We start from the raw sequence: 23,960 nt of genomic DNA, 5'->3' as shown, positions 1-23,960 counted from the left end.
CAAACCCTCTCCTCTAATCAGCATTGGTAAGTTAAATTTGGAGTCCGATGTCCAGTACTGGGCTCCCCAGCAGAAGAAAGGCATAGATATATTGGAACAGAAGGGGCAGCTGTGATGGCAGCCAGCCTGGAGCATCACGCCCCATGAGAGGAGGATGAGAGAACTGAGGCTGTTCAGCCTGTAGAAGACAAAGCTCAGGGAGATCTTACCAGTGTGTACAAATACCCCAGGGGACTGAATGAAGAAGATGAAGACAGATTCTGTTCGGAGGTTCACAGTGAAAGAGTGAGAACTGAGGAGCACAAATAAAACATATGAATATCCACCTGAACACAACAAAACTTTCTAGTTGTGAAGATTGTCAAACGCTGGCTAAGATTGCTCAGAGAGGCCATGAAGTCACCACCTGTGGAGGTACTTAAACCTGAATGGGCACAGACCTGGGAAAGGTGCTCAGTGGGACTAGAGAATTTCAGAGGTGCCAGTGAGCTTCATAAAACAGTGAAACAAGATAGCAGTACCTTTCAGAAATTCCAAGTCTGCATTTGGACTACTAGAGACTAAGATTAATAGAGATTACAGAGTAGAAGTCTAATTTTTCATGTAGTCAGCCTACTGGTACATTACAGAAAATAAAGACCAAGTTCATTTCTATTGAATGGAGTCAGATTTATAAAGTGTTACCTGAATATGTTAGTCTTTATGTGTTTGTTTGTTTGTTTCTTACTACCCAAATCTAAATTTTCTCTAAGTTTAACTGGTGTGGTCGTTCACCCTGCTGGGCAGCTAAACTCCACCACGCTGCTCTCATTCCCAACCTTCAAAGGAAGAAGGGGAGAAAATACAATGGAAAAGGTCTCAAGCATCAAGATAAGGACAGGGAGATCACTCACCAATTACTGTCATGGGCAAAACAGAATAAATGTGGGGAGACTAATGTAATTTATTTCCTGTTACTAGTAGTCTAGAGAATTGAAAACAAAAAAAAATTTCCCCCATTCACCCTATTCTACCTTCACCTCCTCTGAAGTTCAGGTGGAACTGGCAATGGGAGCTTCAGCCAGATCAGAACACTACATCTCTGCTGCTCCTCCATGGTCCCTGCTCCATGTGGGTCTCCACTATGGAATGCTGTCCTTCCCAAACTAATCCCACGTGGGCTTCCCACAGGCTGCAGCAATCCAAGCAGTGCTTCAACACGGCTTCATAAATATTTCCCATCCTTTACAAAGTTGCTGCTGCTGTATAGCACTTTCTCCATGTCTTGAGAGTGCTCTCCCAAAGGCACAAGAGTGTCTCTCACTGTCCAGCAGTGAGTTTTCTAGACAGCTGGAACTGGCTTGTATCTAAAACAGGGCAGTTTCTAGGTTCTTTTCACAGAAGCCACCCCTGTAACCCCCCTGCTACCAAAACCTTGACACGTAAACCTCATAAAGTCAGTTTGTCAGTGACAGTAACAAGCAAATGATCTCCCCGTATTTATCTTGGCTCACAAGCTTTCTCTTCCCTTCTTCTCTCCCAGCCCACTGAGAAGGGACCAAGAACAAACCACTGGATGGATGTCCAGTTCTTTGCCAAGGCTAACCTATGATCATATCTGTACAACAAAGAATATAAACCCTATTTAACTCTGATACAAAACCTTCAAAATACAATTACAAACTAAATAAGCCTAAGCATTACTTGGTATTTTTTGAAATGCAGCACACTTTAATAGGAAGTAACCTGTCTCCACAAGATTGCATGCTGGTCATAACGACATTAACTTTATGTGCTTGATGTTCAGCCTACCCTATTTATGAAGATCATTTTACATATACGGGTTTAAATTCAGAGAAGATAGATATAGAATAATACAAAAATATCTTTTTTTCACATTTTCAAGTCAGGCTTGTGAAACACATTTTCTGAAACAAAATTCTTGTTAGCCAAAGTTAAGCACAAAATGTTTTTAAACAATAAAATAATAATTCACAAAATTATTCTAGTTATTCTCTCAGTATTTATTTGAAATATCAATATTCCATTATACAGTTTATATATTAAGCAATAGGGAATTGTCATCATTTCACATCATCCAGTACTGAAGTGGCACGTTCAAAGCAGCACATTAAACCTTTGAAAGAGTCTCTATAGTTTAGATAAATAGAACTTTGTGTTACTAAACTAATAGAACTTTTGCATCTGAAAGAACGCTGAGAAGCTAGGCACAGCACTGTACACACCAAGTGCAGTAAGGAGGAAAAAAGTGAACTAAACATATGGGGAAATGTTTTTGCATATACAGCCACATGTCTTTAATTGCTCAACACAGAAAGAAATAAGTTTCATTTAGTCCTCATTGAGGGCAGAATACGCACAAATGATGTTCGAAGAACACATGGCAGACAGAAATAAAAGTAGGGAAGATTGTATTTGGTTGGTTTTCCTCCACAGTGAATGAGTTTACAAAGACTATCTGGTGCTTAAGCAGCATGATTTTGTGCCAAAACTTGACAAGAAACAGTTAACAGTTAAAACTAATAACAGTTTTATCCCCCATCCTGCCCTTCTACTGGCATTTTATTGAGCATGCTCAAGGTTTCTGAAGGGCAAATTCATGTAGTTTCATGAATTCATGGTTCAAGCTTTTTACTATAGGAATCCCCTTATTATGGTTCAAAGTTTACCTATAGATGGAAATAGGTCTTTTAATAACAATCAAAAATACAAAAATGAGCAGGGACCAGAAGGGCACAAGTACAGTGGTTCACTTTCTGAGAAACCAGAGAGTCTACATTTATACTGTCTCTGTGAGAATAGCAAGCCATTTTGGTCAGAAGATACAATTCTTGTTAGTCATGGTTAAACTCATGTGAACTGTATCACTAGGAAGGGAAAGATGGAATGGCAAGAACTTTTCCCTCTTTTTATAGAGAACTAAGACTGAAAAGTAATACAGTGGTGATAGGCATTATCTTCCCAATACAATCTTCACTTCCTGCTACTTCACCATGAGTTACCTGTTTGGCTTGCTATCATCTTCCCAGCATCATCTCAGCAGTACTCTGGCTACCACCAGGCCAGTGTGGTCAAGTGGTCTAACCCCTACTATGTTGGCTCAGAAGATACCACACATCACCACTACATAGTATAACAACACATAAACCAAAGATGCTCAGTGGGATTTGACGATTCTAACCACTGCAATTTGCACTTGTAAGGTGTAAGCAGCATTTTGAAAGCAGTGGTACTGACATTACTATCTGGAACAGAGGTGGTTGATCAGCTATCTTAATTGGGTAAAGGAACTAGAATATCAACATAATTGATGGGGAAGAAACCTGACTGGCCATGAAGCATTCCTTCATACCAGTTTTCATCAATCTGGTTAGTGAGGGTAATGATATCACCCTCCTTAAATCCCAGCTCCCCTTCATTTTCTGGTTCGAAGTCATACAGAGCTCGGCAGCATGGCTGATCCATGTGAGCACCTATGGAGAAGAAACAGAAAGAAATAATGTTTTAAAATCCCAGCAGTTACCTTTTTAACCTTGTATTTTGTATAGATTTTGCTGTTTCTATTGTATTTCACATGGTGATGAGACAGCCCCTTGACAGCATCTAAATCTGGACTGCTAAACTGTATTAGAAGATAGTTACCAGCTTTTGGCAGTTGGGAATACTGAAAGAACTAAACTACATTCAAGCCCACACTTAAAAGAACAAGTACTATCAGTTCGGGATCTAATTTTTATCTGTTGGCAAAACACAAAAAATGAAGCAAAAGCCCAAATGTATTTCCAGCTTTACTGGCACAGAAATGCTTTGTCTATGTCTCAGGGAAACAGTGAAAGGGTATCTAAAAATAATAGCAAAACAAAACTGTGTCTTTATTTCGAATCTTCATTAGTACAGCTATTGCGTATACGACTCTATACGCTCCTGACCTCATCAATTTTTGTATGAGGTTTCCAAAGAAAAGCTTTTCATTCCCATGAAATGACTGATGATTACAGAGCCATCAGAACTGGTTTGGAACAGGTTCAAAATGGAATGCTTTCTAATACGATATTTCACAAACATCTAACCATAAACCATTTAGCATGGCCAATGAATATTATTATAATTATTATATAAGACTTTAATTGGTTATATGAAATCTAGAAATTTTATTTTCTCCTTGTTCTCCCATCCTCTCTCAATCCCCAAAGATTCTATAGCTTTAAGCTTACCAAAAGCACAATTGTTCACAGTCAAAATATTTAGGATTTATCAGCACTAAAATGTATTAAGCTTATATGTCTATCTGATTTTCCGTAGTGAAAGTCTGTGCACTTCCACTGGTCAGAATCTAATGACATGTGCCTCTAAATCATGCCAATTCTATGAATATGTGTTTCACATGAACCAGTTTCAGGATGAATTGATTTCAGATTCAGACTTTTTAAATATTCATTTCAACTGCTCCTTGTAGCTAGAAGATCCATGCTTGAGCTATTTTAGGATAAGAATATTCCATTTCTATAGATGTCAGTAGAGCAAGATTTAATGCAAAGAGGAAACCTTTGAATAAACTAACACAAATCTACATCAAGGAATTTTAGAAGATGTTTCTCTAAAAATAATGAGCCCCTCAAAATAAAGAACTCCTACTGAAGAAAATGTTAAATACTGCTCTCTGAAAGGAAAAGCACAAGTCTGAGAGATACAGGAATATCAGCTTGTACAACCTTATCACAAAGAAGTGTTCATGACACCACAAAAACACAAGTGAAGAAGAAAATTGTGGTGGTATAACTTGTAGATTTTCACTATACAAGGCTGAAGCTACAGCTCATGCACAAGGAATCCCCAGTTTAACTCCCATCCCTTGTCTACATAATCACAAAATCACTAGTTTACAAGACCACTTCCAGTTGCCAAACGAAGATAAGGTTGCTGCATATATCTGGAAGTTTAAACACTCACACTGGATACTATGAGAAGGAAGAAAATCCTGACTAATGATCTAGTGAAAAACATTTAATCTTGCAACATAAGGTGTGTTAGCAATTGTCAGTGAGGTCAGTTGGAATATTTGAGGTCAGGGTCTGGGAAGAGGATGACCATCATGATAAAATGTATCAAAAGACTGTTATTGTGAGGAACATGTGATAAGGCTTTCAGAGTAAGTGCTGATAGGAAATGAAATACATCTTGAAGATACTAATGAAGTACAGTGATATAAATGTTTTCACCTTGTATATGCTGCTCACCAATGGACAAATAACATACCTCATTTGCCTTTGTTTCCGGTTTAGTGATTTTTAATTTCAAGTTACATGTACCATAATGCCTGTTTTTAAAAAGTAGGGTAAGATTATGGAGATTTTCAGTGTTTCAGAGTTCTATATTTTTTGGAAAACTACAGTTGATTTCTGAGTTTTCTAAATGCCTGTTCTATGATCTATATTTCAAGAGGAGTTTAGTATGGCAGTAATTCTTTTTACTTCTAGTACTAAGGACATTTTTAATCCAAAGATGGATGATCCATCTATGTTTTTCTGCCTGAGGAAACGAGTGTTTTACAAAAAATTCTGTACTGTGCTTTGCAGCCAGCCTAGGTCTTTCAGTAGAATAATGTAGTTAATTCAAACAATTCAAATAGTTCACCTGTATTATATTCATTCTCATTTTCCTTACTAAGGAAGAACCAGCTTCTAGGAGGAACATCCACACTGTAGGAAAATTCAGCTAGATTTGGCCTTTTTTTTCTTTGTTCTCATTGCTACTGCTGTTACCTGCTGGTTTTGGAGTGGTGGCATGGGATATTCCTCCATTGTGCTGGGTATTGTCACCACCAGTTGTGAAATCCAGGCTCATGCGAGGTTTGGGTTGGTATTCTCTTTTGGGCTGAGATGATGCCTCTTTTATTCTGTGAAAACATGAAATTAGTCAAATGTCAAGGCTTACTTCCTTGAACAAACAGATGAGATGCATCAAACAATATTTCTGAGGCTAAAAGTTAATATTTGTCAATCAGCCAGTCTAAACAAGTTTTGGCAATTGGGGTAATTGTTGTTTAACCCATTAGTTTAAATTATCACGTGACATGAGTATGCCACTAATTTAATCATTTTTCTTTTCCCTTAAGAATTAGCATTTTGGGCCAAGATCCTTTTAACAATAACAAGAGCTCCTAATGAAGAAAACCTTGTGATGTGATCTAGCAGTGCTTAGAGAATAGCTCTATACTTATTTTTAGATTGACTGAAGTTAGTTATTTTGCTGCCACTGCTGTCATTCCTTGACTGTTCAGCAGTTTAATGCCAATCCTTGTCATTTTATGAGGAGACTATGTGAGAACGTATTGACTTCTGCTGCAGACCTTTTCACCTGTAATTGGGAATTCTTGCTTCATAGAGACACACAACTCAAGTTTTCCTGACTCGCAGAATAAAAATGTCACGCATCATTCATTTCATTTTACTCTTCAAATTGAGAAATTCATAATTTCTAGCAAAGAGCGCCTTTTCAGATTCCTGGCTAGACAGAATTCTAGCAATTTATGTAGAACAACTTCCCAATCTGTTTCTAATATCATGTAGGGAAGAATAGCTGAGTCAAGACCTCTCCATTCAAACTAAAGGTTGGTTTCTCTCATCTTTTCTAGGCTGGCCCTAGATTCATGGTTAATAAAATATTTTTATTTATTTACTGAAAAAGCTGCTTATATCTTAACCAGTTCTCATCCTGAAAACGAGAGTCTCCTCACTATTCAAAATACTACCAATATTAGTCAATCCTAGAGACTGCTTTCTTCTTCAGAAACAAAATAAATTCACATATATAAGTAGAAAGCAATGAAGTTAACAAATGAACTTTAATAAAAAAAGGCTTTGCTGCATTTCATTCATTTATAAAAGTTGTTTTGTTTTTTGAAACCATAAAGCATTGAAAAAAAATAGATTTAACCAGTAATTACTTGTAATACTTCTGTTAAGAAACTACCATTTTTCATATTTCATGAACTTGAAGGTGATACTTTTATTGACTAAATAAAAGTTACCTAAAAGCTTAGCATAAGCTTTTTTTCTTAAGAAAAGAAATATCTCCAGGGAAACTGTTCCTGTTTCCTAGCTGCTCTGTCATGATTCTCTGTCTTGATAACTGAAGCTTCCTTCTGCTTGCTGAAAAAGAGAGTTTAAAAGGAATAGCCTTTCCATGACCTTCCTGAATTCACTGTGTTTTTAAATTTCTTGTGTTTGTTGTTTTTTTGTTGTTGTTGTTGTTTATATCATATTCTTTTAAAATTATTTGAGCATGATTTTAAAGAAGTTGCTCTTAACAGCAAGAAGACAAGAGCATGAACAAAGTGCATTCACATCTTTTAATATCATCTGCAAAATCAGCAATATGCACTGTAGATTCTGTAAGATTGAACAGAGTCAGATTTGCTCAGCTTAAAAGTAAAGCATTATTTATTTTGTGGTCCATAACTAAAAAATCAATCAAAAAAATGATGAACTATTTCTTCTTGGTTGCTTGCTTACCACCACAGGAAAAGACAGGTATTTGAATAATAACAGCTTGACATCTCTGCTTAATCCCTGGCACAAACAGATCACAATGCATTAACTTGTGCCCAGTGGTGTGAAGTGGACAATTTACAATTTAGGATTGCACAGTATGCTTATGCAGGGTGGGTTTTTTTATTATTATTATTTTATTCTGGGTAATCAATAATAGCAATCTGATGCAAGGCCCTTGAAGTTAAGTCAAAGCAAGACCATTCAGCAGAAGTTCCAAAAGAACAAATAATTATCTAATAATCTGAAATTAATTATCTGAAATCATCTTATCTGACACAGGATGAGAAATCTGTTGTGAAGACAGGAATCATCAGTTTGTTGTATAACTTATGGACTACAAAACAACCTACACCCAAGAACTTTTTAACGTTTTCTGTGCAGTAAGTGAATTACATTCTTCATTTGAAAGCGTAGAAAATCATTCTGTTAGCTCCTCAAGCAGGCCTGTAAACTGCAGCCAGGAACAGAAACTCGTGATCTCAAAAAAACTTCAAGAGTTAGAACTGGATGAGGCTTACAGACTATATATTCTGAAAAAACAAATACCGGCAGATCCAGTACCACCAGAAACTAGATGTACAGAAGTGACAAAAAACAGCAAAGAATTATCTGCAACCAAAGTGTTGCCTTCGTGTAGTATATGAAGACAGGGAATCATGGCTAGCTTTTAGGAGTAGCCTTTCAGAAACATGTGGAATCAATGTTATGTTTCCTTGAAGGATGTGTAAGAGATCGGTGAACTTTTAATAAATGTTACGTTCCTCATCTCAAAGCCATACAATCTACTTTGTGTTGATAGAAAAAAAGAAAAAAAAAAAGAAAAAAAAAAAGAAAAAAAAAAGGAAGTTTTAAAAAACACTGCATTGATTTAGCAATCGAATCGTAGTTAGGTGGATGGAAGAGGTAAACTCAGTTAAGTCTCATATAAAGTGTGATTTGATTGGGAAAAAAAAGCTGACGATTATTTAACAAGGTGGCAATTACATGGTACTGGGAGATCCCTTTCAGGTAGAATGTAAAATATACTCTTTTTCTAGCAGACATTAAAATCTCTGAAAAGACAACTTCAGAACTAACACATGAATGGAAACGAAAACAAAATTATATGTACAACTGGCATCCAGTGCATCTAAACATATGTATTCAATTAAATTCAATTAATAGCCCTAGTGTAGTGAGATTCTGCCTTCAACTCAGATCTCATTCAGTCATACTCAGAAGTATTTGCATCTTCAAAATACATAAATCTCAATTTGTAGTTGCCTACTGAGATCATTTTCCTTTCATAACCATACAATTACCACATTCCAGAAAAACCAAGCATTTGTATTCTATTCATAGATTCTATTCTGCCTCTGCAACACATAAAAACCAGTTCAATAAACTTAGAAAAAGAGCAATACCTGTCTTCAAGCTTAGAAGTAACTCGCTGAAGGATCTGTGTGGCCTGCTTGTGGTACTCCAGCTGGGCTTGTACAAGAGCAGAAAGCTGGCTCACTTGTTCAATCTGACGATTGACATGAAAACATATCTTAGGTCACATCATTACACATCAGTAACAGAAAACAAACAATATCACACTGAAACTGCAAGGGCAGCCTTAATTTTTTCTTCAAAAATTTTATTTCTCCTTGTAGTTCAAGAACAATTACATATTAGCCTTTATGGACTACCATGTCTGGTTATGACATGATCAGGAATGGTGATGAAAGCTCTTCTCTGTTGATTATCTCCAGTGTCTATCTGCATAAACAACAGCCTACAGATCTTCTTCGTTCCAAAAATACTTTCACTCAGAAAGTCAAAATGAGACTAAAATTAAAGCATAATACATCTTCTCCATTGCAACCTCTGGTGTCTCGGAGGGACACAAAACCACAAGGATCACAGATATGCCTCTTTTGTATTCTGGGTTACAGAAGATGCAATGCTCCTTTGGATATAGGTTATTTGTAGTGAAGACAGACAGCATTTTACTTCATAAAGAACAGACCAGCGAAAACTCTTGTGAGGGGAGCACCTCTCCAATGAAGAAAGGCCAAAGGTGCTGAGGTTATTCAGCTTGGAGAAGAGAAGGCCGTAGGGAAACCTCACTGTGGTATTTTAATAAAGTGCACTTACAAGAATGATTTAGAGAGGTTTTTTTTACACTTTGACAATGACTGGACAAAGGGGAACACTTTTAAGCTGAAAGACAATAGGTTTAGATTAGATCCTCGGAAGAAATTTTTCACTATGGAAGAGGTAAGGCATTGGAACAGGTTGCTTAGAGAATCTGTGGGTCCACCATCTCTGGAGGTTGGATGGTGTCCTAGGCAGGGTGATCTGGTGGGTGGAAACTCTGCCCATGGCATGGGGCTTGTAACTGGATGGTCTTTAAGGTCTCTTCCAACTCAAGCCATTCTATGATTCTACTGTTCTATTATTCCATGTATTTCTCAGCAGTTTCTATGATGCACAATGCCTCAGTGGTGTATCAAAAGCCTGGACTATCTGGTCATATAGGGTAGTCCCTTAATAGAAACATTAAAATTGAAAATTCAATACACTAGTTTCATTTTGCAAATGTGTTCGTTCTTTTAATATCTCCTTTAGAGCGCTCAGGAAACAAAAATGAGCTATTAAGTTATGTGCGAATTTAAACTTATAATAAATCCAGTCATTTATTTAAACAACAAACTTCAGCTGTAATGTATAGTTGTTTGTTTTGATTTGTTTTGTTTTTCCTCCAGAACAGGTAGATTTATTTCTAGTTTGATTTTACAGTTACATTACTTACACAAAGAGAATTTAAAAACCTGATAGATGCAAAATCCTAAACCAGTCTCTAAGCAAAAAAGTAGGCTTCATAGTCAGGTTTCAGCAGTCATATTAACTCTGCTTTCCTATTTCCTACTGCATTTCGTTAGGGCGGAGATCAAGACAGTTGTGCATTTATCATCTCTGATCTTTGCCAGTCCTCTCAGCAGCATATGGACTTGAGCTAAAGCCTCAGATTAAACTCCACAACCACAGCCAGGTAAAAATCATGATTTGCATTTATGTCATTCTAAGGAGGAAGTTATTTTGTCTTTTTAACTAATACTGTTCGGTTAGGAAGCACAATGGTAGTATAGGGGATTATGTTCCTTATCACTTATCCATCAAGTACTTATTAAATCAGTCTCATATGCGCATGCTGTGCATTAACATAGCTTCTGAGCCTATCACTGAGTGCAATGAAGTAGGAAGTACTTTCTCATTTTAAAGTTATAGGACTCTATGGCATCAACAGATTTAGAAGCTTTAGACTCCTTTAGATTGCCTTCACTGCTGAACCAGCATCTTTCACTTAGCTCAGAGCATAAACAAGGGGTATCTCACATCCATCTCCAGAAGGTTGAACATGCTTGACTCAGCAATTTCTTTTGATTCATCAAACTTCTCTAGAGCTTGGCGAAGCTCTTCATCAGGGAGCTTGCCCTGTCTTTTCTTCTTGTAATCAAAATCCAGACGCCGACCTTCCATTTTCTTTAGGTGATGCTGAAAACCAAAAACGCAAAAGAATAAATAAGAATAAAGAGTGTTGCCCAACTCCCCTTGCCTTTCTCTACCATGGGCTCTCTGTAATGTAACTGATACACCATGTACATTTACAAATATGTGCTGTTTGCCATATGTCATCCCTTTCTGAGACAGAAAAAGCAGTACAATTAGGTGGTCTTACATCTCTTTTACTGCTGTCCAAATATGAAAGATATTCAGCACTAAAACAGGCCACATACAATGAATAAATACTGTTGATACTTATACTAAATATATAAAAGTTTCTGACATTAAACTCTCTTTGGCTTGCTAAACACTTTTCATGAGCAAAGCAACAAAGAATACACTTTTAATTACTTTCATCAGATCATCAGAGTATCTTAATGCTATCTTCTATTGAAAATTCTCTGGTGTATTAATTGACAGATCACTCTTGTCATTCCATTTTGCACTTGCCATGCCACGCTGGCCAAAAGGTAATATTTCTAGTCAGAATACTTAAGATCTTTACTTTTCCTCAGAAAAATCAATTTGTCATCTATTATGATTACTTTATCAGTTTTGTAAATTGTATCAGACTTCCTAAGACATCTTTGTTCCTTGTTTATTTAACCATGTGAAAGCATCAATGATCTTTCCACACAGATGGTACAGAATGTACGTAGATGATACAAATTACAGTACTGTGTTAATGCCTACCAAGGTCTGATGATGCTAATCTCAAAAAGTTCAATTCTGATCTTCCTGACTCTGAACAGAGAGACAGCCATGAAAAGTAAAATTCAAAGCAAAAGAGACTAAGATCATTTGTGAATCTAAGAGGTCTTTTTAAAGTACACAACTCACAGATTTTGTATATATACACACAGAGTAAATATATTTGTATATAGATACGCTCTGTAAGGTTGGCACTACGAAAATGCCACAATGATGACAATACCTGTATTTCTCTCAGATCTTTGTCATGGAGATTCTGAAGTGGGTCAATGAAGTTTTGTTTAACTTCCATGTCTAAAGAGTCTTTGACCTCAGAGAGCTCCTTCATTGCTTCTCCCACATCTGCAAGTGCTGGTCCTGAAAAAAGATTTTCACTATATCTTAAAATAACTTGGTTCCAATGCACATAACTGACTCATGGATTTAGTTAGCATTCCATTTTCACCTTCAAGTTTAGGAAAGAAACACAGTATGATGCACCATGTGAAAGGGTAACAAGTATTTTACACTTGCACAGCCCCCAGAACTTATGCTTTGTGACACAGCTGAACTTGAGAATTCACATTGCATACAGTCTGCCTCCTCACACACCTCTTTGTGCATTCATTTGTTGCTGTGCTGAAGGAAGCATTGGAAAATAATCATCTTTATTTGCTCCAGAATGGTCTCAACATTAGATTTCATATACAAATAGTATTTATGCAAGTCAAAATTTTCCTATTTGTATCAGTTAAAACGTTGTCAATTTCAAATGTAAAAATAGCTAACCACTGTTTTCTTTTTATTTGATGAAAGATTCATTTCATGAAACTCTCAAGTTCGTACACTTAGCAAAGTTAATAAAAGTCAGTAAGAATTATCTGTCTGAGGTTCACAAAAATTACTGTTCTGGTTTATCTCCTCTGAATGAAAATAAAAGCAAGAAGCTAAAGAATACTCTCCCAATTTAAGGTGTAAGTTGGTGGAAGAAAGTCTACTTTCAAAGAATACTAAGGGTCTGAAAACTTAAAAATGCAAGAAATCAGGAAGACATTTATTTCCCAAGCAGGGGATGAATGCCAGGGATGCACAGTAAAACTAAAGAGTCTGCCAAATCTGGGTGAAGAGTGACAAACAGTTACAATAGATGTGATTGGTTAAGAATGTAAAAATAATTCCTATATTTATTCTGCTGTGTGCTAATGTAGTCACTAAGGTATGTAGAGCAATCTGCACAAACTAAATTCCATTAGTTCTCCATTTTCCCTTTAAGAATGTATTTGAAAATTAGCAAGTAAGAGGCAACCAATTAAAACAAAAAACAAACAACACACAATTAAATAATCTCTAGTACAAATAAGGCCACATCAGCCAAGATAGTCAGCTCCTAGTCAACAAGCAAGATAGTGCCTTTTCTATTGCAGATGTCTTTAAGCCGGAAACAATATACTATGAAGATTCAAATAGGAAATAGAATTTTTGAAATCCTACTTGAGTGTTCTGAGTGTTGACAGATAAAAATAGCAAGAGAGAAGCCTGAGCAGTTATGACAGAGATAAGGGAACCTGCTGCAAATATTACTCTTCTAATTAGACTCCTGCTGTGGATGAACATGATATAAAATCTTGGTATAACACTTCTCACTCAGGCAGCTGTAAACTCATTTGAAACTTGAGTAAGGGGAAGGGCTTTGCAGAAAAAACAGTTGGTAACTAGTGCCTTAATTATTTAAGATGGCCAGGAAAAAAAGGCCAAAATACAAGGAATTACATTTAATTTTTTTTTTTTTTTTAATCTATTAGCTTTAATTCTTTGCCTGTAATGAAGACAGTAGCAAGAGTTATAATTTTTTTGTCTGAGGACAAAAAACAGGTCACACTGAAAGTAATGCCTCCTACTTATTTTCATGAAAACTACAATAGATAACAACACTATTTGAAAGAGAAAATTCTCAGCTACAAAACACTATTTTTCAAAATAAGTACTACCATTAGGTATGTTTTTTTGCCAGCAGTATACAAGCACCTGCTGTTTGGAACGTGGGTTGTCTTTCACATCGCTCTTGCCACTGTTGAAACACACTATCCACTGCCTCACTGTGCTCACATCCACTGTTTGGTCTCCACAAACATTCAACATCAAGGAAAGTCAGTGGGTGATTTTTTTTCCACATGAAGGAACTCAATTCCACACTGTTGCTTCAGATGCACTTCCATGTCAGACATCATTTTGTCAGACTGCCTCTCTGCTGCCATCTGCCACATGGCAACAACATGGAATACTAGTGGGAAGGTTCAGCTTCTACTGCTGTACCACAAACATCCTCTTCTAATGTTGTGGGCCAACATAACAAAATAGAAGGCATTATTTTCAGAGCAGCCCTTGTAATTCACAGACAGTAATAACCTTTTCTGAACACATACATCTTCCATCAAAATATAGTCCCTGTAGCACAATCTACATTAAAGCCTAAAGCCTGTATTGATATGGTTCTAAGTGGAAACAATTTGATTTTCATTTGTGAGAAAATATCTCTAGTCCAAACCCACAGAAAATACTGGATCCACATAATGTCAGCAGACCTAGGCCTATCTCAAAGTAGAAGTCTGATGGAGCTGAACATGAGATTCTTGCATAATTTCTTTCTTTATGAAACCATAAGACTTTAATGATGAAAATTACATTAAATTTTGTTATCATTTTTATTTTGGCGTAATGGAAACAGAAGTAATCAAATTACCAAAGTTGCACTCTTCTCCAAGTTCTCGGCCAAATTTCAGCATTGCATCTGCCAGCAAGGCTTCAGCCTGAGGGTAACCCGGTCCTTTTTCCTGGCCCCGAATTTTTGACATAGTGTTGATCATACTGAGTTTAGCTCTGGAAGCTGAAACAGGAAAGTGACAGAGGTTATACAATATTATATAGAAATGTCTGAAATGTCTGTTCACCTGAAATATTACCGTGTATGCAACGCTTGATGCACCGGCGCTCTAAATTTATTTAAGCTTCCTACAATGTGTCTGAAAAACATTGTCCAAATTTGGGATCGAGCACTGATTGTCAGGAATGATCTCTGGAGCAAGGAAACAAAACACTGTCAATCACTGACTTTTTCTTTTGCTAGTAGTCCAGAGAAGAGGCTCAGCCCTTGTTTTTAAATCAAAGCCTCCCTTGAAACGACACAGATAGAAGAATGCCAAGAAACACTGCCAAGATATCAAGTTTGATGTGTTACAACTCAGGAAGAAGAATTTTTAATCTGCCTTAAAATGCTTAATCTTGAAATCTCTGCCTAGCAGACAGGTACTAAACTGAGCCAATCTTCCCCTCAAGTCCAGACTAGGCACACTCAAGAATAAACTTTTGATGCCCCTGGTGTTTATTTTTCAGTTTTTCCTCTGTAGAGCATGAAATAAAAACTCTGTCCCCAGATATGAATGAGGAGTTGGATAAACTCCCACTTTAATAAGCTTTTGAATGCACTTTAGTTTACATTTTATTTCAGATATAGACAACTACAGATCGGAAGAAAGCACACAATCATCAAATAATGAAAACAAAGAGAGCAAAAATAAATAATTTGCCTGCTTTTCTGCAGCTACAGAATGTAAATAGCCTGCAGACATTGAATTAAATTGAATTTTTCTACAATTTTTGCCAGCTGACTGAGAGTGTGTTTTTCTACTTACACTATTGTATTTTGTACAGAAGGGTGCCTATGAATGCCTCTACCTTCCTCATCAAAAAGATTTGATTTGGCAGCAGCTCTGATAAGTTAGTATTTCTACTGACAAAGTGTCAAATAGCTAATGTAATTGTTCAAAACTTGGCCTTGTGCACATTTCTGCAACAAAGCAAATCATTAGCAGAGCTCAGTCAACAAGTGTCTTGCTTTTAATTTATTATTGAAGAGTGTTTATCATGCCATAGTTCTTGCTGCTGAATATATTTCACTTTGTGGTGTATATATTTATGCACAGATATAGTCATGGTTCAATGCATGGAGACAGCAAAATCAGACAAGTGTCATAGTACTTACTTTGGCTGGGAAACAGCTAGGAAAGGTTAGCACGCTTTTAACCAATAGTAACAGTGGTTTTGTAAGCTGTCTCAATACACTTCAGTGCCACCAGATCATGCTTTTCTGCATTTGGATTTCTTGATGCCTTCTGTTGCTACTCATTGCAAAATGACCATTAGCAGACTGACTGTTCACTATAAGAAACTGAATATTAACGAAGTGTGTGGCCATTAAAAATTGCATTGAAAGGATAGTGGCAATGGGGAAATACAGAAACACAAAAGAAACTTTGGCATAAACAAAATCAGTAGGTTGGGAAACAGAAATGGATGCATTAAGCTGAAATAAAACAGGAACAAACGTGAATATTTTCAGAAATCAAAGCAAAAACATAAGAGGAAATGTTAAAAAAGGATGTGGCAATGTCCAAGACTGGCTACCAAAAGAAGAAAGAGAAAGGTACAGGAAAGAATTAAGCAGACATGAAAAGAAAACCAACATCAAAACAAACAAAAGCCAATAAAAACAATAAGGAAAGGGAAAGAGAAAGGTAACCATGAAAAAATCATATTTCAATGATTCATTTAATCATTAGTATCAAATCTGGTTTCTATAGTTAATTGGAAAACTCAGGTCCCAGATAATCTAGTTTTAGTAGGAAATCTTAGAATATGTTCACTGGGCCCTCATTTCTCCTCTTTTAAAGTGGATTCCATTAGCGTCCATGCGAGCTGAGATAAGTCACTGCTCAGTTGATCTAATAATCCCATCCTGACACATTTCAGTTCTATTCCTTTACTATGCTAATGCCATGTACTCCTTTTTCTAATTTATGTCTCGGCCTGAGAGAGGACAGGCAGAGATTTACAAAACAACGTATGGAAATGGCTTGATTCTCTTCCCAACTGCACTCCCTCTCCTTTGCACTGACATTCCTGGTGTCGCTCTTGATTTCTCTTAATAACAAACGTTAACTGACCCTCTGTAAAACATAAGAATTATTTATTTTAATTCTTTATACTCTCAATGTCTAAATTTTTCTCCTTCATGTTATAGCAACTTACATCTACATGAAAAGTACATAATTTTCCTGATGAGACTTCATCGTGTTCAATTTTAGCTATTTTTAGATAGCCTTCTACTTTTTTATAATTGGGAAGTCTACAATGCTAATTTTATCATTCACAATAACTTTAGCCCAATATCCCTTTAAATAAATTTGCTTTCATCATTAAAATAGTTATTTTCTTTTCCTCATTCCTCTCTCCCCTCCCCTCCCCTGCCCTCCCCTCCCCTCCTATCCTCTCTTTTTCCTTTTCCTTCTTCCTTCTTCCTTCTTCTAGCATCAGTCCATTAAATGTTTAGTGAAGTTGGGCCATGCTGCAGGCCTCCAGTGTTGATCCCTCAAAATACCATGAAAACAATTGATCTCTCACAGGGCTCTATTTTATTAATGAAGCATACTGCTGTTTTCAGGGGTATATTTTACTTCTCAAGAAGTATGCGCCACAACCCAAACCCTCTTCATCCTATGAGAAACAGGTAAACTTTTAAATAAAATCATCTGTTAAGTATTGCCATTATTTTTTTCACTCATTCCCACCCCACTCTCCAACGTAATGCTTCTTTAGTAAAATGAGAAAGAAAATAGGAAATACAAATGTCCCAAATAACATTTTAGTAAATAGTAACACAGTTGTACAGAGAATTTTTAAAGATCCTTTTTTTTTTCTTTTATTGAATTAGAATGTCATTTTTTTTTGTGTAATTCCTATTGCAGGGAGCTCTTCTGCAATCATGCAGCTGGCATAAACCAATCTCAGATCAGGTGAGAGCAGAAAGAGGCATTTCCTCATTCCTCTTATTCTATCTGCCACCTTTATACAGCCGTGGAATGAACAACATGATCTCATTTGATATGCAAAAACATAAATCTTCCTCCTGATTGTTACAATTTTAATTTTCTGATGTTACTCACATACTCTACAGCCTCTGGTGGCTGAAATCACACTCTGAGATACTTCCAAAGATTCTGCTCTCCACTGTTGTCATGAGCCTCTTTTGTGATTCACATAAATCATGATCACTCAGATGTATCAGGATGGGAAGCACAGAACAGTCAAAGTTTATTACTCAGTCTATATGTTGTTGCACAACAGCGGCTTGACAGTAGTTAACAATTTTATCACTAACTCCATAATGCTTGTCAATCCTACTGCTTTTCCTGCAGAGAGCTTGTTGATGATGAGCAATGAAGCTGTGGACTTGAGTCATAAACAGTGTTCCATCTGTTGATATAGAACCTGTTTTAGTCATCATTATTTTCTTTTTAATAGTTTTCATAAATATTTTTCCTTCTTTTTCCAACCCACTGACAGAATCATCATACTGTACTCTTTTCCTCTGCAATCTAACACATAAAAACCACAAAGTAAGCTATACCAGCAACAGTTCTTCAAACTATCACACTGGTGATAAAATATCTCACAGTAGTTTGAATTTGTTTCCAGCTATTAAGAAATACTGACTGAATTTCTGTCTGCTCCTTCAAGAAACTCCAAAATACTAATGTTAGGTATGTGGCCTAGTTTTGCTTTCAGATTAATCTTTCAGTTGCTTAACTCCATTGATTCTGTTGGTGAAGCAGGTACAAACAAACCCTTTACATTTCTAGACCAATCACATCTATACGTTCTTGAATTTACTATTTACTAGTGACTATAGCAGCTCCAAGTCATCCTGCATGTGACAACCCTCTGGCAAGACAGCAGCATGCAGCTCTCCATCAGCCCAATCAAAAGGCCATTCTTTCTTCTCCCCATAGAAACCAGTTATTTAGTTCTATTTCAAAGGCTTAAGTTAGCTATCTCTGATTAGGACTACAGACACCTCCTTTTTTACCAATTCACCACAAAAAGCTCTTTTGCAACCCCCCTTTTCTAGCAACTCTAGTGAGGATGGGAAATTGCTAGAAAACCATGTGAAGAGTGTTACTTCTTGTGCCCTGCAGTAACCAGAGAATCTCCTTCAGAACTTTATTGTTCTTCCTGGGAACTGAGAAGTCTGGCAGATCCTGATCCCCAGCCTAGTTCTGTTCCCATTCCCAGGGAGATAAACAGGGCTGGTGCCTCGCTGCACATCGTGGGACAGGTCCTGACTGAGGCTCTGCTCTGCCTTCCTTGTGAAGGCAGCCACCTCCCATCTCAGGGAGACATACTGATGGCTGGCACATAAACACACTTCATGTCTAAGCATATATTGTGTTCTTACCTAAAGTAATAATATAACAAAAACAAAAATCTCCTGAAGCGAGCTTCCATTCCCTGGCAACCTAAAACAGAAACCCATACTCACCTTTGTCTTTTCAACCCAAGAAATTTCACTGATTTGGCATTAACTTCAGCTCTACCAGTAAGGAAGAGGGTCTGTCTCATGCAATGCTGAGAAAAAGCATTTTTTTCAAAACGTGCTCCAAGTAGAGAGATTGAAAAATTATATTACCTGGATTGGGCTGAAGATACTCTATTGTCTTCGCCATTATTTCCATAACTGCCCTGCTGGTAACATCCACTTTCTAAAGGACAGAGAGTTAAACAAGAAGAAACATGGAAAGAGATGTCAGACAAGAGAAAGATGCTTTTGTCTCTTCTTTTTGCTCTTATGAATTTTTTTAACTGTTTTCATCATTTTAATTTTGTGTCTCTGTGAATAACGGTGGAGCAAATCCAGCCCTCATTCTAGAATGGTGATAATGCTTGAAAAACTACCAAAATACAAACCCACCATTTTTGTTTGTAGCAGAACCAATCTTTAAGTGAAACTATTACTATAGCATATCTTGAGATGATCTATCAGGAATCTGACAAAATTCATTGTGCTATACTGAACTATACTGATGCTTTTCATTACCCTGGAAAATGTCCACAATAAAGAAATATTTTTGATAGAAAGATCATTGAAACTATCTAAAGAATTATTAATCTGTGGTCCCCTAATAGGTGGAAACTAATGGAAAACAAATAGATGTAAATCTAAACCAACCACTAAAGAGAAAATAAGCTGTCCACCTCTTTCAGAGGGAGTTCTGGTAAAACAGGGATAGGAGAGACAAGGTATCCCTCAGTGTCCAATTTCAAGAACATTAGCAGCTAGAAGGCACTGACAGTTTATTTCCACTGAATCACTCCATGAAGAAATATTTTATATTTAGGAACTTAACTAAGGACAACCGTATAGAACTGCATATCATTATTTTCTTCTACTGTAGAAGGAATTAGAAGGAATTCTTGATTTCTTAAGTAGCTGACATCAGCTTATAGTTGCTTATACGGAAATATACAACTACACTCTCTCAGAATCAAATGCTCTTTTGACAGATCTGGGGTTCACCATAATCTACTCTGTATTTAAGAAAATACATTGCTTTTCTTTACAGGGTGGCTTCTGTCCTACAGAGTGATCTTCTTTACTATAATGGTGAATTCCTATTTTAAAAAAGAGCACCTGAGATAAGTTGTTTTCAGCAAGCTGTAACTGACCTCCTTCCTGTGTTTTTTTTTGTTTTCCTTTTGTTGTTTTGTTTTATTGCTATTGCCATCTGCCAGGTCTTGCTCTATGCTTTTCACAAAGAAGCAGCAGAGGTCTGCCAACCCTGGGTGAACAAGTAGCTGAACTGCCTGGTGGGGAGCCCAGAAATGGCAAGAACGCTGCAGAGGAGGGGGCGAGAGAACAGAAGGCCATGGACAGGCAGAAGGAGCATGTCCATTGTGTACAGAAAAGCTGGCAAGGAATCTGGGACCAGTGGGGAGTTGGGGAGTAGCCAATGAATTTACTCTGTGCTGTTCTTAACTCATAGTGCTCATCTTCAAGGCTGCCAAAGCGTACCTCCCACAATCACCCTGTGGGACTCACCCTTGTTTGCTGACTGTCCTATTTCCAGCTCTAAGGGTAACATTGGGTTTCCAAATCTTCTTTAACAAATTCCAGATTTGATGGCAAGGCCTATGGTTGTAGCACTTTCAAAAGGAAGCTGGGCAAGGGGGAGAAATCACTTCTCTAATACTCTGCTATGATGTTCAAAGGATATGCCCTCCACCTTTGATTTTCATCCACAACTTTTTTCCTTGTCTTCCCATACAAATGCACATATATTTATCTGTTTCTATTCTGTTTATCTTGATCTGTTATCTATTAGGTATACACTCGCCAACCCACATAGAAGTAGTGTTATAAGATTTGGTGGCATCTCTCAAAGACAAAGTTAGAAAAAAAAAATTGAATTTTTCAACTAACATATTCTCACCACTACACAGAGCTGTGTCACTTCTTCCCATGAAGAAAGTCAGTGCTACAACTGCCACCTTCCCAGAGGAGTCCACTGGGGGAAGTTAGTTCTATCCTCCCAAGATGCTACAGCAGCAAGGCTGCCTAAGGATATCTCAGAATCTGTAAATGAATATCCCACTGCTACTGTCAACCTTCTTCCTCAGACAGCTCTTGCTTCTCAAGTGATGCTCAAGTAGCTGAGAATTACAGTAGCACCTTTTCCACTGAAATGACCATACTTACAGACAGACTCTCTCTGCTTACGGTGTCCCTCTACAATGATTTAACTGATGGTAATTTGTAGCTGGCATCAGCTCCAATCTCTGAATGAAATATTGACAGTATAAAGAGTACCATATATTATGTATTCCTCCATCAAAAGATAAAGAGGGACACAAGAATCAGAAAACTCAGTCTTACTGAACAGAATTTGAGACAATCAAAACTATTCAAATTACTCAGAGATAGAAGCTTTGGAAATCCATCCTGAGAAAGGAAAAATGAACAGAAATAATGATTGTGCATATCTGTATTAAGACTTACCCTTTCCATTTCTTTGAAGTCATCATCTAGCTTGGTTCCTTCTGCACCTCCTACTTTTTCACTCACTTTCTGCAGTTTAAAAGAAAGAAAGAAAAACAAACATTCAGCAATATTAGGGAAGTGTTTTTCTGCCATGAGTTGGTACAATGTTCAGACATACTTTTTCTGAAAAAAATTACTTCAATCACATTTTATCATAGGCAATCAGAAAAAAAAAAAAACAAAAACAAACAAAAAAAAAAGGACTACTTTGTAAGTCTCAGAGATCCAAACCTTTGCTCGTACCAAAGGAGATACGTACTATCACATCTTTGCACTATCACACCTTTTTTTGTCTGTGAAGTGGATGCCTGTATCTTGAACTTACCAAGCAACTAATCAACAGTGACAGAGCTGAATTCAGCAGACAGAAACATCCACGATCATTTGTGCCGGTGGAAAACAAAATCACTTGACAGAATGAACCGGGGAAGGAATCAAAGTATAAAAAACTTCCTAATCACAGTTGAAAAACAGCCCGAGCTGCAATGTTCAGTACATAAAAATGCAATACCTAGAAAAATAATCATGTATAAAGCCAAAGCTGAGCCCTGACTCCAGTATTCCTGAAACGAACAGGTACCCATACCCTTGAACTCTTAGACACATTTTGACTCAAGCCACAACTAAGCCTTCTGACTTTAAAATCAAGGTTTATAAATAAAAGTGATCCATTAAAAAAAAAAAAAAAAATCTATATTCACACCATGCAAGAATTTGAGGGTCATATGAGTTGCATACAGTCTTTTCACCCTGGCAAAGGCCCTGGGGGACCTTGTCACAGTATTCCAATACACCCAAGGGCAGCTAGAAAGAGGATGGAGGCATTCATTTGCAAGGAGCCACACTGAGGAGAACGAGTAATAAGCTGCACTGGGAGAAAATTCATGTTAATACTAGAATATTTTTAGGGTGAGAACAAACAATCACTGAAAAAACCTCCCCAGCATGGTGGTAGAATCCCCAGCACTGGAGGTTTTCAAGCTGTGATTGGACAGGGCTCCCTTTTCTCACCAAAGATCAGACCTGATTACATTCTGAAGGTCCTTCCCACCACCGCTGTTCTGTCTGATTCTCTGATTCTGTCATTCCATATACATTACTTAGTTGACAGACCAAAAAACAAAATGTTGAACTTTGCCATCATTTTTTAAGCAAATATTCTATTTTGCTTTGTTTCTTTTTTAATTGTATAAAATAGTCATCTGGAAAATGAATTGGAAAATGAAACATGTTTTCATTTCCCTAATTCAAGCTGGAAGACATTCAGGAGAGTTTCTCTCTAAAGTCAGTAGGAGTGAAGTAGTGGATCTGAATGATGACTGCTACACAGTACAAGTCAAAACGGATTTAGTAATTGCATTTTTTCTGTCACAGATGCATATTAGTGCTGTAACTCCACAGGTCAGCTAGAAGCATGTGACCCAGTGAATGTACTGCTCTTTCATTAGGTTGCTAGTTGCCATATGAAATTCATCAGACATATTAGTTTCTGTTCTCTGTACGTTTTCAGTTCTTTGCACTGAACATGATTTAATTTTATGAACTTTCCTAGGAGCTTCTGAATCTTCTTTCAACTGTTTTAACAAAGTAACTACTGACTTCAGTAAAGTGATTTCTGCATCATACAGGCAGAAATTAAGGAAAAAATGCACTTTTTTTTCTCTTTGTTTCAACCCATGCTAACATAGGTTGAAAAACAGTCTACAGCCTATCATTTATTGGCTGTTAATAAGATCCAGATATGATTAGTTTTATCTTCACTATAGTTTATTCCTACAAAGTGGCAAGCACAGCATCACAAAGCACTTATTAATGTAGACTATTATTACATTTTGAATAGAAAATGGCAATAGAAAATAGAAAATCAGTTCTGTTTGTTTTCTGTAAGCTCGCTGCTAATTAGTGATTAGTAATTACCCAAAATAGTACCAATTATCACTATGAAAAGCTCAAAAAAAAAAAAAAAAAAAAAAAGGCTACACTTACCCATTCTTCAATTCAGATGATTCTCTGTGGTCTGCACTGCTTAACTACTTACCCTTAACAGAGACCAGTGAGGTACACAAAAACTAAATATTTTAAGCTCAGTGCTGTTAGAAACAATTCTACTATGGATAACAGGTAGATTAAATATCTGAAAAGGTATTATTCACCCACAGCATCTACAACAAATAGTAACAAAGGAAGTAAAAAAAGCCTGAAGTTTTCCTCACCAGCCCATGAATAAGCCTTCTGTGAACAGACGAAGCTTTATA

The 23,960-nt window shown here is 36.8% G+C and overlaps 1 protein-coding gene across 1 annotated transcript in view; it reads right to left on the bottom strand.

Annotated features, from left to right (window-relative positions):
- Nucleotides 1–1,991: 1,991 nt before the first annotated feature.
- SH3GL2 (SH3 domain containing GRB2 like 2, endophilin A1) overlaps nucleotides 1,992–23,960 on the bottom strand; it is an 86,379-nt gene continuing 64,410 nt past the window's right edge. Inside the window, exons 2-9 of the mRNA XM_042877448.1 lie at nucleotides 21,664–21,732; nucleotides 19,297–19,369; nucleotides 14,515–14,658; nucleotides 12,019–12,152; nucleotides 10,917–11,075; nucleotides 8,957–9,060; nucleotides 5,763–5,896; nucleotides 1,992–3,473 (exon numbers count right to left, since the gene is read on the bottom strand). Of these exons, the coding sequence (XP_042733382.1) occupies nucleotides 3,274–3,473; nucleotides 5,763–5,896; nucleotides 8,957–9,060; nucleotides 10,917–11,075; nucleotides 12,019–12,152; nucleotides 14,515–14,658; nucleotides 19,297–19,369; nucleotides 21,664–21,732 (1,017 nt within the window). The 3' untranslated portion in view covers nucleotides 1,992–3,273. The remainder of the gene's footprint in view (nucleotides 3,474–5,762; nucleotides 5,897–8,956; nucleotides 9,061–10,916; nucleotides 11,076–12,018; nucleotides 12,153–14,514; nucleotides 14,659–19,296; nucleotides 19,370–21,663; nucleotides 21,733–23,960) is intronic.

Source organism: Lagopus leucura, unplaced genomic scaffold (assembly GCF_019238085.1).
Source record: "Lagopus leucura isolate 7727_CA_CO unplaced genomic scaffold, USGS_WTPT01 Super-Scaffold_100018, whole genome shotgun sequence".
NCBI lineage: Eukaryota > Metazoa > Chordata > Aves > Galliformes > Phasianidae > Lagopus > Lagopus leucura.
Note: the sequence above shows the minus strand (reverse complement) of the source record. Positions and strands in the feature narration are given on the sequence as shown.